Source organism: Micropterus dolomieu, linkage group LG08, assembly GCF_021292245.1.
Source record: "Micropterus dolomieu isolate WLL.071019.BEF.003 ecotype Adirondacks linkage group LG08, ASM2129224v1, whole genome shotgun sequence".
NCBI lineage: Eukaryota > Metazoa > Chordata > Actinopteri > Centrarchiformes > Centrarchidae > Micropterus > Micropterus dolomieu.
Genome location: NC_060157.1, coordinates 5239551 through 5255610, shown reverse-complemented (window position 1 = coordinate 5255610; position 16060 = coordinate 5239551). Strand labels below are relative to the sequence as shown.

The 16060-nt window shown below is 39.2% G+C and overlaps 1 protein-coding gene across 1 annotated transcript in view; it reads right to left on the bottom strand.

The window, feature by feature from the left end:
- Positions 1-16060, bottom strand: part of cables2b (Cdk5 and Abl enzyme substrate 2b) — a 41401-nt gene that overhangs the window by 16055 nt on the left and 9286 nt on the right. The window contains exon 2 of the mRNA XM_046055798.1: positions 3545-3640. Within this exon, the coding sequence (XP_045911754.1) occupies positions 3545-3640 (96 nt within the window). The remainder of the gene's footprint in view (positions 1-3544; positions 3641-16060) is intronic.

The following is a 16060-nucleotide window of genomic DNA, read 5'->3' as shown; positions in this document are numbered from 1 at the left end:
AGGGTAACCGGACTTTGTTGAAGATACTTGAAGATGCTTCGCCTCTCATCCCTCATCTCATCTCTTATCACAAAGAAGAGGCTTCTTCAGTTCAGGATTCAAGAAGCCTCTTGGAGGAGAGGTCAGACGTCTTCAAGTCAAGTTGTCATTGATTTGACCTTCCTTGAATAAATGTCATCTGTGAAGATCATCGTAATTGAAGTCAGAGACCCAATGCCCCTCCCCCCCCAGCTATAAAGCAGGTACATAAAATAGATGCATTTCCACATATGGGGGGGGGGGGGGGGGGTCTATTTCAGTTTCACCTGTGACAACTAGCTGATGACTGTTACAACTGGACACACAAGGTGAAATTTTATGTTTTCATCGGACTCATGTTGGAGTAGTAAAGTGAAAAAAAGTGAAAATGATAGAGTTGTAAGTAAATATAGGCAACTTTCAATAGCGGGAAATTACATTATTTGATCTGTTTTCTTATCTACTCTTTTTATGATGTGAAGAGACCTGATTTTATCTCAGTTCACATTACTTCCTGACATCAGACTAAAGGACAGTATCGGATCTTTGAAAATTTTTAAACCTGCAGCTACCAATTTTGATGTAGTTTTATCCTACTCTACTATACTGTAGTTTGTTTGTGATAAACCTATGAAGAAGAAAGGCCCGAGTTAGTAGTTCATGCAACTGCGGTTATTTTCACAAGCATTACATGATCCTGGTCAAACACATACAGTATATTTTTTATGAGGATCCAACGGGGTAGAGAATTCAATATACTTTAATCCTAGAATAAACAGAGAGACAAGCAATCTCATGTTGTGGCTTAATCATTCCAACTGTTTTATAGAGTGATTCATCATTCAAATGAGCCAAAAAGGAAATTAATTTTAGTTCTCACGAGAGCTAAACATGTAGTTGTCTGCTGTGAATAAATCAAAACTATCCCTAGAACCTGTGAAACACTGACCGTCCTCTTCTGTCCCTGGTGCTCTGCCTCCTCTATCCATCCCATGAGACAGATTAGCTGTGTGTACCAGTGACACACACACACACACACACACACACACACACACACAGTGTTCCCTAGGATGCATGGGAAAGTGAAGAGCAGGAAGTCACCAGGGAGATCAGTGGAAACAGCAGATGCTTCAGAACAGGCCTGCTGGACTCTGTCTCCTTCACACATCAATTTATTACCCCACATTTCATAACACTGGGGGCACACTATTCCACGATCACCTAAAAGAAAAACAACAGAGAAACACCGTAGGGAATGGACCCCTGACCGAGGGGTTGTAACAACTGAGCTACGAATTGTCCCCCAAAACAAATCAAAATAAACTAAAAGGGTGAGACACTTCAGCCTTGCCCACTAGATTAACTGTGACCAGTGACTTTATGTTATTAAATTTTATTTATCTCGGTAACGTTCCGGTTCCCACAAGATATGCTGTAGAGCAGTGTTTTTTAACTTTAGCCTGATTTTGTTCAGTTCTCTCTCCCTTTATTTACAAGTTTGTGTCATAGTCACAACATTCTTTATAAGTGGTTTTAGGTTAGTTAGCCTACTCAGAAATACTATCAACAGACACATAAGTGGTACTTACGGACTGTTTTTAATGGACAAAATTGTACCCAATTTAGATTTTAAAAATAGTTTTTTGCCTACATGTCCACACTTTTTGAATATATGACAAATATCTGTATTTGAAACGATAGAGGAGAGTATCAAGAACCATGTTGATGGGACAATATGAGCCCAAATTGATATTGTAAATTCATAAGAAGCTACTTAATCTTAATCAAAGATTATGTTAATCTACATTAGCTATATTTATAGATCTACAGACAACAATCAACCTTTTTTTATGTTGACTGTAATGATTTTCCTACTGTTCATTAACTACCACAACACTGAAAATTACAGCACTGCTGGAAGCAGGGGCTTCAATGACCCAAAAGAGGGTTACAACCCGGAGGCTCAACAGCAGCATTTCTGAGGCAGGAGAGCTCCAACATTTACTTTTCTCTGTTAGCTGCTGTCTTTTCTCCGTGATGACATGGTGACTTGGCTGAAGTCAAGCTGAAAGCTTCCGGTCAGAGACGTGAATCCAATGCGGAAGTCCCTTAAACCTGCATTCTATTGAACGGCCAGCAGGGGGCGACTCTTCTGGTTGCAAAAAGAAGTCTGATGACCCTACTTCTCACCTGATTTATTACCTCAGTAAACACTTTACCAATGACTTTATGGTCTCAGTCGCTAGTTTCAAGTCTTCTTCAATACAACATGATGTTCATTTAGTAAATGATGGTCCCATTTAGAGGAACATAGACCATAAAGCAGAGTATGCTTCAGGGAGGGATTATCTATGATTGACAAGTCGTTACCATGGCAACCTGCGAATCAGGCTAGACTAACTCATACCCACAGTGTAAATTTAACCAGTGCCATTGAAAAATCTTATTAGGAGCTGGCTGTTGACTCTCTCTGGTGTGTACATTTAGTTTTAATACTGTTGTTCGCTAGACAAAGTTTATCAGCCCTGTTAAAATGACAGTTAACGTGAATTACAGATGCAACTAGCTAAGCACGTTAACTAGCTCTGCACATGGCTGTTAGCTCAACCGTCTCATCCAAATACGGTCACATCCTATCGGCCAAACTCGAGGCTTCAAAACGGCAGTCCACAAACCGACGGGTGACGTCACGATGACTACGTCCACTTCTTATATCCAGTCTACGGCTGCACTACAAACACCAGCTCTGCTGCTCTTGGCTGGATCTATTCTTAAACAACCAGCCCTCAGTCTATTATTATCTGCCAAGTTGTCCTGTGTTCTTTTGAACCGGAGGTCTGATTTATACAACCTGCAAGGAAGGACAAAAATAGAATACAATAGAGGAAGAATTGAACAGAATGACACTGTCCAAACTCCACAATACACACCAACAGCTGAGTTCACATCCCCGCTGTGGAGTAAAGGCAGCACACTTCTGCAAGTCAGCAGAGTTTGTAAAGGGTTATTGTTAGAGACTGAGCCATAACGGATATATCTGAGTTATGACCCATGGGACCTTTAACACAATCCTACAAACAAACATTGATTTAAATTAGTATAAATAGAAAATATACACACCCCCACCCAAAAAAAAAAAAAAAAAAAAAAAATTCAGAGAAAACTTTAACACAGTGAACTTCACAGACAGTTCACAAAAGCACATGTCCACTGCCTTGACCTTGCTGTGCTTAGGTGCTGTAACTGTACACGCTGTGAACAGCAGGGATCAACATGCTGCTACATTGTCTACATCTCGATATCGATTTGGCTGAGGCAGTGGAACAATGTGATGTGTGCCACTTTCAACCTTTACCTTTCCTGAGATATCCGTCTTGCAGTGAGGTGAAACAAAGACCACACTTAAGCGTGACGCACATGAAACATATTTTTTTACAGTTTATATTACTTGTTTTACTGTTTAATATTAAACTTATATTTCTTGTTAAAAAAAACCTGCAACTACAGAATAATGAGTGTGACCCACCTGCTGCCTCTCGTGTCGTACTGTTTCATATTTTTGATGAAGTGGATCTTCTTGGTGTGTCGAGGTCTGGGAGATCCACCAGAGAGGTTACGAGTCCTACAGAGAGAGAGAGAGACAGAGAGAGAAATTAATGAAGGATATCACTCTCATTTCAGTAAATTGTAAAGGTTTTGTTTTGTATTTCTTTGTTTCCAAGCTGCACTACAAACCTACTGATTTGTGACAACAAAAGAGTGTGTGTGTGTGTGTGTGTGTGTGTGTGTGTGTGTGTGTGTGTGTGTGTGTGTTTCTGTCTGCTGAAGGTTATGAGCCAGGTTGTGTGGCTGTTTTGACCTTGTGGATTAAAACAACAGACCTCGACATGAAAGCAGGCCAAGGAGCTCAGCTCACTGACCTCACAGCACTTACATAACATTACTGACATCAGCATAGTGTCTCACAGACACCCAACACTCTCACACAAAAATTGCATATTTGCATTTCTAGGTCCAAACTCACATTAATATACAGAGCACATGCATAATCTCTTGGCACATAAACACAGAGCGCACAGTCTCCACACAGCCCTTCAACGCATGCAAACATACTGTACATTAACACCACCAACAGATGTTTCATATATACTGTAAGTGCATAAAAGAAATTATTTCTGTGACCCACCCAAAGAAATCTGCCCCTAATAAAAACATTTCCTTTTTCATATTTTTAAGTTTTGTCATGGTGTCATTTTGTCAACACCATGCAGGAAGCTCCGCATCTGCTTTCCACCTTGAGCTGAAACAAGCAGCGCTACAGTCAGACATTCGTTTCTGTACCAGGTCAGAAAAACACAAAGCCAGTAAAAGCATCATATTTAGCCACATTGTCTTTAAATAACCTAAAAAACAGACCCAAAACAGAAGATCTTACAAAACAGTTTTTGGAGAGATATAAATTGCTCATGCTGTTGTTAGTTATTGACTGATCTATGTAATGTTTATCATTATAACTCTACACTGCACAAAGAGAAATTTTATGTGATATTTGTTGTTTGAATAAAACAAAATCAAAAATAAAGTATATAAAATCACAGAACAGGTAATAAAACGTAGATGTAGAAATAGAGATATACACACTGTAGGCTGTATAATGTAGATAAAGGAAAAACTCCCACACAATACTGTAACTAATATATTTCACAGGTTTATGTGAACATGATGATAGTTTTAACAGAACTTTTTTTCCACCCCCACACATACAGATATTGGGACCTAAACCCCAAAGGGAACCAGAACACTAGACCTTCTCTTGAGAAACTGAACTATTACACAAACATGAACACACATAGGCGCTCTCTCTCAATTCAATTTAGCTTTATTGGCAAACAAAACAAAAAATTGACAGATGATCTGTGTGTGAGCCTGTGTGTGAGCCTGTGTGTGAGCCTGTGTGTGAGCCTGTGTGTGAGCCTGTGTGTGAGCCTGTGTGTGAGCCTGTGTGTGAGCCTGTGTGTGAGCCTGTGTGTGTGAGATGCAGTAGTAACATCTGGGCGGAGTAGTAACATGCGTCTCCTCATTCAGGCATGTTGAGTTTCAGGCTTTAACAGGATGTTCTACCTTCTGCCAATCCTTTAAAATTTCACCCAAAAACATAAGACATTTCTTGCAGAGTATACTGGCCAAATGAAATAAGTATTTAAAGTTTATCTCTTTAACAGCTATACTAAACATACTTTGAATGTAATTCTAAAAGTCACTAAATTCACATTACGATATGTCACGTATAGAGGTTTCATGATTTAATCCAGTAATTATAATGGGTGACTGAGAATGTGCTTTAGATTTTTGTCTCTTTTTTTTTCCTGCAGAGAAAATTCCTGAGCGGCTGCCTGATGCCTTTTTCAGAAGCATTGCACCAGGTTCCTGCAGCGCTTTTGGCAGGAGATTTTTTCACTCAGTCAGCTCGCCATGTCATTGGCAGGGATCACCGTGCAGTTTAGGCTCATGCACTTTATTGCCACCAGTGGTACCATCTGAAACAGAATGTCCAAAGAGCAGCTGTGTGCAAAAATTTGTAGTTGAAGGGTAACCTGTAAAGTTATCCTTGTAGGCAATTGTGCCCTGTCAAAGTAAGTCCACTAAAGTGCTAGTTTTTGCTACCGACAGGATCAGATTGTTATTACAAGTCCATGACAACATTATGGAAAGAGAGACTACAAAGATAGACCTTTTTGTTAAAGAGTAAGATCTTTTTATTTAACCAGAAGCGGTCGCTATATCGCTCTCGTCAAAGCCACCAGACTCCCTTGACAAAAATAGTAATTGATGATTTTGGGTGAACGCATGAGTCTAAGCGGTGTTTTGCACCAAGAGCTCCATACTCTGTCTACACCACGAGTACAGAAGAGAGCCTGAATAAATCCCAATCCTCATCAACTGGCAATTGGCAATCTGAAACATCATCATGTAAACATTATTTTGGTCACTCTGAATTAAAGAGTAAGGGACATTGAACAATCAGATTTGTCACTGCTATCACGTGCAGCACAGCACTGGGTGAAAGGTTTTCCCCATTCAATTTGAACATATTGTTTCTCTAATGAATCAATGAAAAAATTTAAAACATGCAGAGTAATAACTGTTCTGATTCCCTGTGGGTCACAGTCAGCATCCGGGGATTTAAACACTACGTCCTTCAGTTCCAGAAATACACTGAATACCACAAAGACGATGTCATCAGTGTCACAGAATTGACTTTTTCATTTTTTGTTGATCAGTCAGTCCTCCTGATTAAAAAGAACATTCAGACCTTCAACAGTCTCGGCTGTCACTTCTCCAGTATTATTAAACCCTAGAGTCTATTTCTAATGATTCTATCTTTGGTATCTACTGTAAACACGGTCACACGAATTGTTGTGGAATGTTTCCATGGTGTGGGAATGGAAAGAGCCCACTCACTTCCGCTTCCGACCCGTGGGACTTAAAAAAATATGTAAGGTAGTCAATGGCGAGAGACAACTTATTTTTTTTATCCAGTTTGAATTGTACCCTGAATTACACATACGAGGTCTGTGGATTAAAAGATCATTTTGTAAGTGACGAAAGTCGGAGTTTGTTGTAAAACAGTACAGTAACATTTAGTTTTGTGTGAAACTGTTCAATGAACTACATCTCTCATATGTCACCAACGTCTACAGCGGTCACTTCAGTCTTTATTTGAGTGTGCTGTCGTTAGACTGGCTAACAAAATTTTTGACGATCCTTCTATTCTACTACTATACTGTACTATTCTCTGATTATAAGTTGTTGCCATCAGGAAGATAATTTAGATGAAGCAGATGAAGAATCGTTTTAAACTCCTTCCTGCCCACCTTTATTTCTATAAAAACAAATCCTTTGGTAAAAAGGTAAAAGTTATGCACAACTTATTTTATTTTGTTGTATGGTTACTCCAGTTGATCTTGGATAGGTGCAATTTTTATGCTTTTTGCTTTACTTATTATCAACAGCTGTATTTATTACGTTAAAGGTGCATTTATATAGGATCTTTCCCTTTTGAACATTTTATTCATTTATGAACTGTTGTTCTTTTCTTCTGTTGTATTTATTGCTGTATTTGCTTGCTTATACGTCAATGCCTACTGTCTGGTGATGACATGTATGGTTTTACTGTGGTATGCATAGCGTGTATGCAAGAAATGGATGTAGTAATCGTGACGTCACCCATTGGTCTCTGGACTGCCTTTTGAAACCTCGGGTTTGGCCGATGGGGCAACCAGCAGCACCGGACGTGACCATATTTGGATGAGACGTGGAGCTAACGTCACATTAGCAAAAGTTAAAAATCAGAAACTGACTGATAAAAGAATAACACTAAAAAGCAAGACATTCAATGACAACTTTAGGTAATTGGATGGTTTGATATTTGATGCTGCAGACACATTTTTGTCTGTACCAAAAAAGTATTGAGGTTTGATACCCAGCCCCATGAATAATGAACAGTGTTATTCAATGCAGCAGCAATGGCGGCTACACAAAGCAACTGTGACATAACATATTTGGGTGGACCACAAACAAACACCCACACACATTATAATAGGAAAGTTCTTCAGCAGAAGTGTGATTCCTGACATTTAACAGGAAAAGGTTCATTAAAGCAAACGCAACACTGTCATATTAAACATCCCTGTTAGTTATCTTTAAATTATTTTCCTAGCTTGGAGGCATCTGTGAGGAAAACGCTGTAGTCATAAACATCAACAATATCTGGGTAAGAGTGCGATAGCCGACGCTGGTGATTTCCCAGTCTGACTAAATCTGTCCCAGTATCTCAACTGTGGATCTGCAGACTCATTATCACAACAGTCTGACCAATGGCCCGTTTCCATGAGAACCAGCCTGCTACATCTCACTGGGATGATGTGGAAAGTTTCTGTTCTGTGGGAACGGAAAAATCCAGTTTGCCGTTTCCCTCGCTGCTGAGGATGATGATGATGGGTGTTTAGAAAAAGACACATACTGTTCACTAATATCCTGAAGGTCTGGGTGAGCTGCATGAACTTCACTGTCACGTTGTGATGAGACACTAAGGAGACTGAACCAGTAATCTTTACAGTATAAGCTTGTCTATCATCCTTCTATTTTCCTCAAAGATTATCTTCTAGATAACATTTGGAAAAAGGATCTTTAGCCAAAAACAAACTTAGATGTGTACAGATAATTTAAATTTAGACTTTTTTGAAATTTTCTGAATATGTGACATTATTCTGTAAATATGTTGCATCTCTAAAGGCCAAGCAGCCAAAATAAAGGTCACATACATCAAGTTTGGTTGGTGACCTTTTCCAAAGAAACTGAAACTGTTTGAGCAGATAAGGGCTTCAGACTCTGAAAATATTTCTGTTGCAATGTAACAACAAATAAAATAATGCATGAATATATGAATGAATGAAAAAAGCAAGTTTTCTTCACCGTTTCAGTGAGAGAATGAGCAGGAAGGTCTTTAGTTCCCTGCTGAAGGGTTTGTGGTGACCTCCTTGTTATCCAGAAAACATGACTCTGCAGGCCCAGAAGCAGCTGCAGGCCTGTTTTTGGGGGACTGTAGTGATGGATTTTTCTGGGACACAGAGTCATTTCATCCAGTTTGAGTTATGAACAACACCAGAGACACACTAATAATAGCTGGTGTCGTTTTAGCTTAAAATAAAGAAGTGCAAACACGCTCTGTCAGAAAACCGGTCTTAAAATAGCATGAATCATAGTGTGTTTTCATTCTATACCTTTTTGGCTTTCAATCATCAGTCTCTCTTATTTTAACTTCCTGTTCTCTATTCACTTGCTACATTTTTGGTCTTTTTCTTCACATAACCATAATTTCTGCCTCTCTCTCTCTCTCTCTCTCTCTCTCTCTCCTGTAGTTGTTTATTTGCACAGACAAAGTTAAATGAACACACACATGAACTAGGCCTATGTTATGGTAGTTTATACTGTACACACCACATCTGTTTTACATCTGTCCATTTTTTCCCCAGTTTTTCCTCACTCAAATTGAGGCTCCAAGGTAGTTCATGGGGTGTCGCATACTTTACAGATGTAAAGCTTCTTGAGGCAAATTTGTGACTTGACTAAATACAAGCAATATTATTTTATTACTTTTATGAATCAAAATGTTTCTTTATTAGTTCACCAACATTTCAAGCTCACCGAAGGTATTTAATGGTTTTAAGCTGCTTCTATTTCAGCGTTTCCTTTTTTTTTAAATATGTAAAATGTGCATTTAGGAGTGGGCAATCTGACGATTTTAAAAATCGAGATCCTGATCTAAAGGCGCCCACAATCTACTTTTCAGGTAGATTGTAGACATTCCAGTATTTAATGTTATCTTATTTCCGTTTCCAAACTTCACATAACCTCATCACCTAGCAGCTCTGTGCTACATAACCAAACCGATGGCTATAATGGCTGGATGAATCTCTTCACGTGGCTCTTCCTTCGGTGATGCAATCGAGTTGTTGTGAGTACTTGAAATGTGTTATTTTATGATGATGTTGTTGTTATCTTTTGGCTTCTGCTTCGAACTTCAAATAAAAACTCAGGAGAAATTCATAGGCTATTTCAAGTCTGGCTAAAGTCTATGTGGGAATTCCAAAATTGAGAAAAGGTTTTGGATTATATAGATCGTAATATAATTTCTTGGTCAGATTGCCCAACCTATATGCATCAAACTAAACAGGTGGATGGAGATGAACTTTGCGTCTAGTTGACCTGACTTCACATCTGATTTTTGTTACCACAGCATAACTGCAAATCTGACACGTTTCCCATCATTTAGACAGTTGGAAAGACTCTACTTCCAAAATTAAGTGCCAACTATGAGTCTCTATTCTCCATTTTGTGCTTTCTTCTCATCGTTCCAAACATGCTACTCTATTCAGCTTCTTCTCTTACCATTTAAAGTTAATAATCACCTGAACAAATGAAGTGAACTAAAACTCCAAGCTTAATGTGTTGAAATCTCTTTATTATCTTCCTACATTGCTCTCTGTCGGTGCTGTGAGCTGTTGACCAGATAGAACCATTGAATGGTCTGTCACAACACTACAAAGAAAATGTCAGATTATCCAGGAAGTCTGAAAACCAGCTATAATCTTCTCCTCTACACTGGCAGTGAAACAGAATGACGTCCTGTCCAACAACAGGAAAAACTTTAAATTAATGTAATCCAAGATGCAAAAAAGGCAAAGACAGACTGGTGATCTCCACACACTTTTTACATGGTGGTGTTGTACTAAATACACTACTGCTGTCACTGTCCTGCCGTGTCCTGATCAGCCCACAGGGATCAATGATATTTGCTCTTGTTCTTGATGGACGATCTGACAGCTGCTTCCTCCTCACATGCAGCTTCCACTGATCAGAGACAGAGCAGTTAAGCTCAGAATAGACTCTGCGCACACACACACCACTGGCTTATACAAACACACACTGACTTAATCTGTCTCCGCAGATCTCTTGTTCTGTAGGGACAGGAATATTGAAATCCAAGCGCAAGCCAGAGCTACAGTATTTGAGTCCGAGGGCAGGGTTTTGTGGGAAAACATTACAAAATCTGAACGTGAAATCAATGAGTCATGCTATCAAATTGAGGTCGTCCAACACATTTGTTATTGATTTATGTCTTTGTATTCATACACCATAGAAGGTTTTAGTGTTGTTTTACCCACTTTAAAGGTAGTAACAATGCGCAGTTTTATGCCCCAAATATGCTGTGTTGATGCTGTCGTCTAATTTGAATAAACTCTGTGCAGGAGTTCAGTGTGAGCCGCCCCATCGTGGTAAATTCAGTCCTATAGTGTGAGCATGAAGTCACAGGTTCTGGCTGTGCAGAAAGGATCATTAACTCCCGCTGTCTGCCCAGCTTTAAACAGTTCCACACATTTGGAGCACTATTCTTATCTGTTTCTGAAAACATTTTCCTCTAATGTAACTGGTGAGAAACTGACAGGAACTATGGCCTTGTTTACAAATATAGTGCTTTCTCCCTATAACTCTTTCCTTGACTTACATTAATTCCCTAGAGACTTACCCTAACCTGCCTAAACCTCACCCCTAACCTAACCTTAAACCAAGTCTTCACCCTAAAATGTAATCAATAAGGAAGGGGAGTCACCACAATGTGACTTTGTAAATAGATTTATGTCCCCACAACATTAGCAATCACACAGCTTTACTTAAATACCCCCATACTAAATCCTTACCACACACACACACACACACACACACACACACATGCACACCAACCCTGTTGAGTGTCTTACATCACCAGATTAAAAGACTCTGCCTGCTTCAAAAAAAATTATCCTTCATATAATACCTCATTTTCTCCTTGTCTTCTTCACATTTCCTTCTTCTAGAAAAGACAAAACATAAAACTAAACATTTATGATTGATGTTTTCTGGTAAATTCACAAAGCCAGGGTGAACACAAACTGACCCAAACCAAGTCATATAAGTCATCTCCAGTTACATTCAATTCAATTTTATTTATATAGCACCAAATCACAACAGCAGTTATCTCATAGCGCTTTTCATAAAAGAGCCGTACTCTGCGATATTATTTACAGAAACCCAACAATTCCCACCAAGAGCAAGCACTTTCACCACCTAGTGGTAGCTGTATTTTTAGACCACTGGGAATTTTGAGTTTAAGTATTGACCCTTTGGGTTTTCTGAAGCGAGTCAGTGTGGCGTGCTGAAGTAGCAGAGTACATCAAGACAGTGAAGTTAGCAGCTCTTTTATATTTATTATACACACTATGTCGTTCAGGTTGTTAAGGATGTGAAGCAAAGTGTGTAGTTTATGTTAAGATTATATTATTGTTATTGTGATGCTAATGTCCGTTAGCATGCTTTTGGAGATTAGCACTGAGCTAACTGTAATGTATCGATAAGAGGGGCTGAATTATTGATACAGTATTGTGGAAAAAAGTACTGCAATATATTGTTGTATTGATTTTGTTTGCACAGCCCTAGAAGCTGGAAACATGTTAGGAATTTCTGATTCATAAATGACTGATAACACATTATCAAAATGGATGGTGATTAATTTTCTGCTGATTGATTAACCATTTCAAACACTCTGCACTCCGATTTGTAATGTAAAAAGGTGTTCTGCTCTCACTTAAAAAAAAAAAAAAAAAAAAAGGTCTATTATCCCACTGCTGCTAGCCATATGGCTCTGCTGTCAAACATACTTACTGTATCTTTACTCTCTGACCTGCATGTTACCAAACTAAGCTGGGTACGTGCTGAAAGTATCTTCAATGGATTTATGTGCATAATCCAGCTCTGCTAATGTAGTTGTTGTCACGCTGACTATAATCCCAATATACCATAACCTGACTAAAGGTGTTCAAGGAGACCAGCAGGATCAATTACTTCATCTGGATATAATGGAATTATCAGAGTGTATATACACTGTATGAATATGAAGCATTGGAGAACAACACGTTTGTTCAGATGACTTTACTACATTTTGTGTTTCCACTGTCTCTTGTTTGTGAGAACGATGCTAGCCGCTAAGTTTGGAGTGCACACGTTTTACAGCCTTTACGGTAAATGCAGTTAAAAAGGAGCAGAGCGAGTTGACAGGCACGGTTAGCGACATTATTCAAAATCTTCTCACTTTGTAACAAGTGTTATAGTGCAGTGAGGGAAATAAATATTTGATCCCCTGCTGATTTTGTATGTTTGCCCACTGACAAAGAAATGATCAGTCTATAATTTTAATGGTAGGTTTATTTGAACAGTACGAGACAGAATAACAACAACAAAATTCTGGATAACGCATGTCAAAAATGTTATGAATTGATTTGCATTTTAATGAGTGAAATAAGTATTTGACCCCTCTGCTAAATATGACTTAGTACTTTGTGGCAAAACCATTGTTGGCAATCACAGAGGTCAGAAGTTTTTTGTAGTTGGCTGCCAGGTTTGCACACATCTCAGGAGGGATGTCCCACTCCTCTTTGCAGATCTTCTCCAAATCATTAAGGTTTCCACGCTGACATTTGGCAAGTCGAACCTTCAGCTCCCTACACAGATTTACGTAAAAAATCAGCGGGGGATCAAATAGTTTATTCCTCCTCATTGTATGAGAGTCTTACCTGAAGAGAGGCTATTAAGTCTAAATTGTACGATAAGAACACAACATACAATATAATTTATCAAATTGAGTGACTTGGTGAATGTAGCGCGAGGATACACGTGAAAAAAGTCTGGTTTTAAAAATAAGATGTTGAGACAACATGTATGGAAATAAGATTGATTGGATTATATTCACAGGAAGTATAATGCTGTTACATGTGTCCCTTAAAAGTAAAGTAAAATGGAAATTACTTACAAATAATTCTTTGATTTATGGTTGATGGAAAAACATTAAAGAAATTAGTTGATTTTCTTGCTGTTTTGTTACCATTTATATCTATACAGTGCATTTATGATAAAATTGTTTACTAGGGTACAAACAAGCGTGCAAAGGTCTTCATTTACCTAGTCTCTTTATTTTATAAATTGTTCTTCCAGGGGGGCATATGCGAGATGATCGATGTCCACCCACCATAGGCTCACAAAATCATGTGGGAAACACTGCATGTTGTGTGGACAGAGAAGACGTTTTCACACTTAAATGCAGCATCACCGGCACACCAATCACAGTCCTTCTTGATTTGTGACTTGCCAACCAAACGGTGTTTCATTGTGGACAGAGTTTAAAACAACCTGAAAAAGGTTTGTGCAGAGAGAACCACAGTGGACATGTTGAAGGTGAAGGGCGTTTTCTGATTTAGCCACATGGTCTGGAGGAAAGTTGTGCAGACTGAAGGAAAGTGTGTGTGTTAAGGGTGTGGAGGGGAGTGGGTTCAGCTCTGTTTTCACTGGAGAGGCATGCATGTTTACACAAACACACATGCAGATGATTCAGTCAGATTACATCTCCTCTCTGGGCTCGTTTGTTCTCATAGTTCAGTGTGTGTGTGTGTGTGTGTGTGTGTGTGTGTGTGTGTGTGTGTGTGTGTGTGTGTGTGTGTGTGTGTGTGTGTGTGTGTGTGTGTGTGTGTGTTAGTCAAGAGGGTGTGTCTAATCAGTCCTTGTGCTGAATCTGATACGTTTTCAACTGCAGCCAACAAATTCAGCATGAAAAAAATAAAAATTTTTCACCAACCACGCCGATATTGCTATTTCATTTGACAGCATATCTTCCTCAGCCTAATCAGACATGTAGTGTAGTAACAGTGGTAAATCGATTGCCTCAAGATGGTCTCAGTGAGAAACCCTCAGAATTCAGACATTTCAAGGTTGTTTTAGTGTAGATTCAGATTTATACTGAAAGATGATCGAGTCTTTGCAGTCAGGGCTCTGAGACTGTGGAATGACCTGCCTGAAGGTCAGCGCTGCAAACTCTGTCTCGTCTTATAAATCAATTTTAGAACCCCGCTTTTTTTAAAATAGCATTTCGTTGATTTGATTTAGGTTTAGATAAAGAAAAGTGAAAGATAAGTAGAAGGTATAGAAACTCCAAAAGAATCCAAAGACAGGAAAAATAAAGTGAGAAATGGGGTGTGTGAAACAAAGCAAAGACAGACAAAGACAGTACGGCGCCCACCCCCAGGGGTGGGCGCCGTACTGACTGGCAGCCCTCTCATTCTGACATCTCTCTGTGTGTTGCTATGGGTCGTGTTTGTGTTTGTGCATGTCTTCCTGTATTTGAGTTTCCCCTCTGGGAAATAAAGTATATATCTTAAAGGGAGTGCTCCTAATCATGTTTGTCACCTGTCCACAGAATTGGAAGATTGTAGACCTACACAAAGCTGGAACAAGACCATCACCAAGCAGCTTGGTGAGAAGGTGACAGAAAAACAGTCAATCTCCTTTGGTCTGGGGCTCCATGGAAGATCTCACCTCATGGAGTTGCAATGATCATGAGAACAGTGAGGAATCAGTCCAGAACTAGACAGCAGGATCTTGTCAATGATCTCAAGGCAGCTGGGAACATAGGTACCAGGAAAACGATCAGTAACACACTACGCCATGAAGGACTGACATCCTGCAGCGCCCGCAAGGTGCCCCTGCTCAAGAAAGCACACGTACAGGCCCGTCTAAAAGTTTGCCAATGAACATCTGAATGATTCAGAGGAGAACTGGGTGAAAGTGTTGTGGTCAGATCAGACTAAAATCGAGCTCTTTGGCATCAACTCAACTCGCCATGTTTGGAGAAGGAGGAATGCTGCCTATGACCCCAAGATTACCATTCCCACCGTCAAACATTATCCTTATTTGCTAACTAATGCCCACCTCCCTGCAGGTTTGAGTGCACAAGCTACTTGTTTTAAAGTTTGGGGTTAGTAGTTTAGTTCATAGGAGTTAAAACAACAGTTCTGTAATGTTTAAAGCATTGTGTTTGCTGTCCATTTACTGGCAGGGAAGACGCTGGAGTATAAGCAGGTGTAGCCTAAGTGTTGGTACAAATGAATGATGTGAATAATAAGGACAAGATTAGAATCAAGCAGATGTTTATTTTATTATAACATTATCGCAGAACCTGACTGAGTGAACAGAGCTTCAGTTTCTCGGTGGTTATTTACCGGGACACTTAGTCATGCTGACCCACGCTAGTTCTTCCTCTTCCTTTTTGTCTTTTAAGGTTCATCTGCCATTAACTGTTCTTACATTTCATTTCCTCTTGGCATTAAAAGAACCTTTGTGGTTTTAGACAAACCTTGCAGAGAACCTGAATCTTATTCAGCAAATGCTACAAATAAGCAAATTAGCTCAGAAGGTCATCTCGGCCTGATGTCATCAGGAGAAATGCCAAATCCTAGTTTAAACCAGGAACAACCCTAATTAGTATTAGTGTGGAGTGTTTGACCATCTACGTCATTGACTCCATGAGGTAATTTCAAGGTACAAGGTTGTTTATTAGTCATTATTATACAGCACAAGGCTACATAACAAAAATAAATTTGTAGTTCCTTCATGCTAC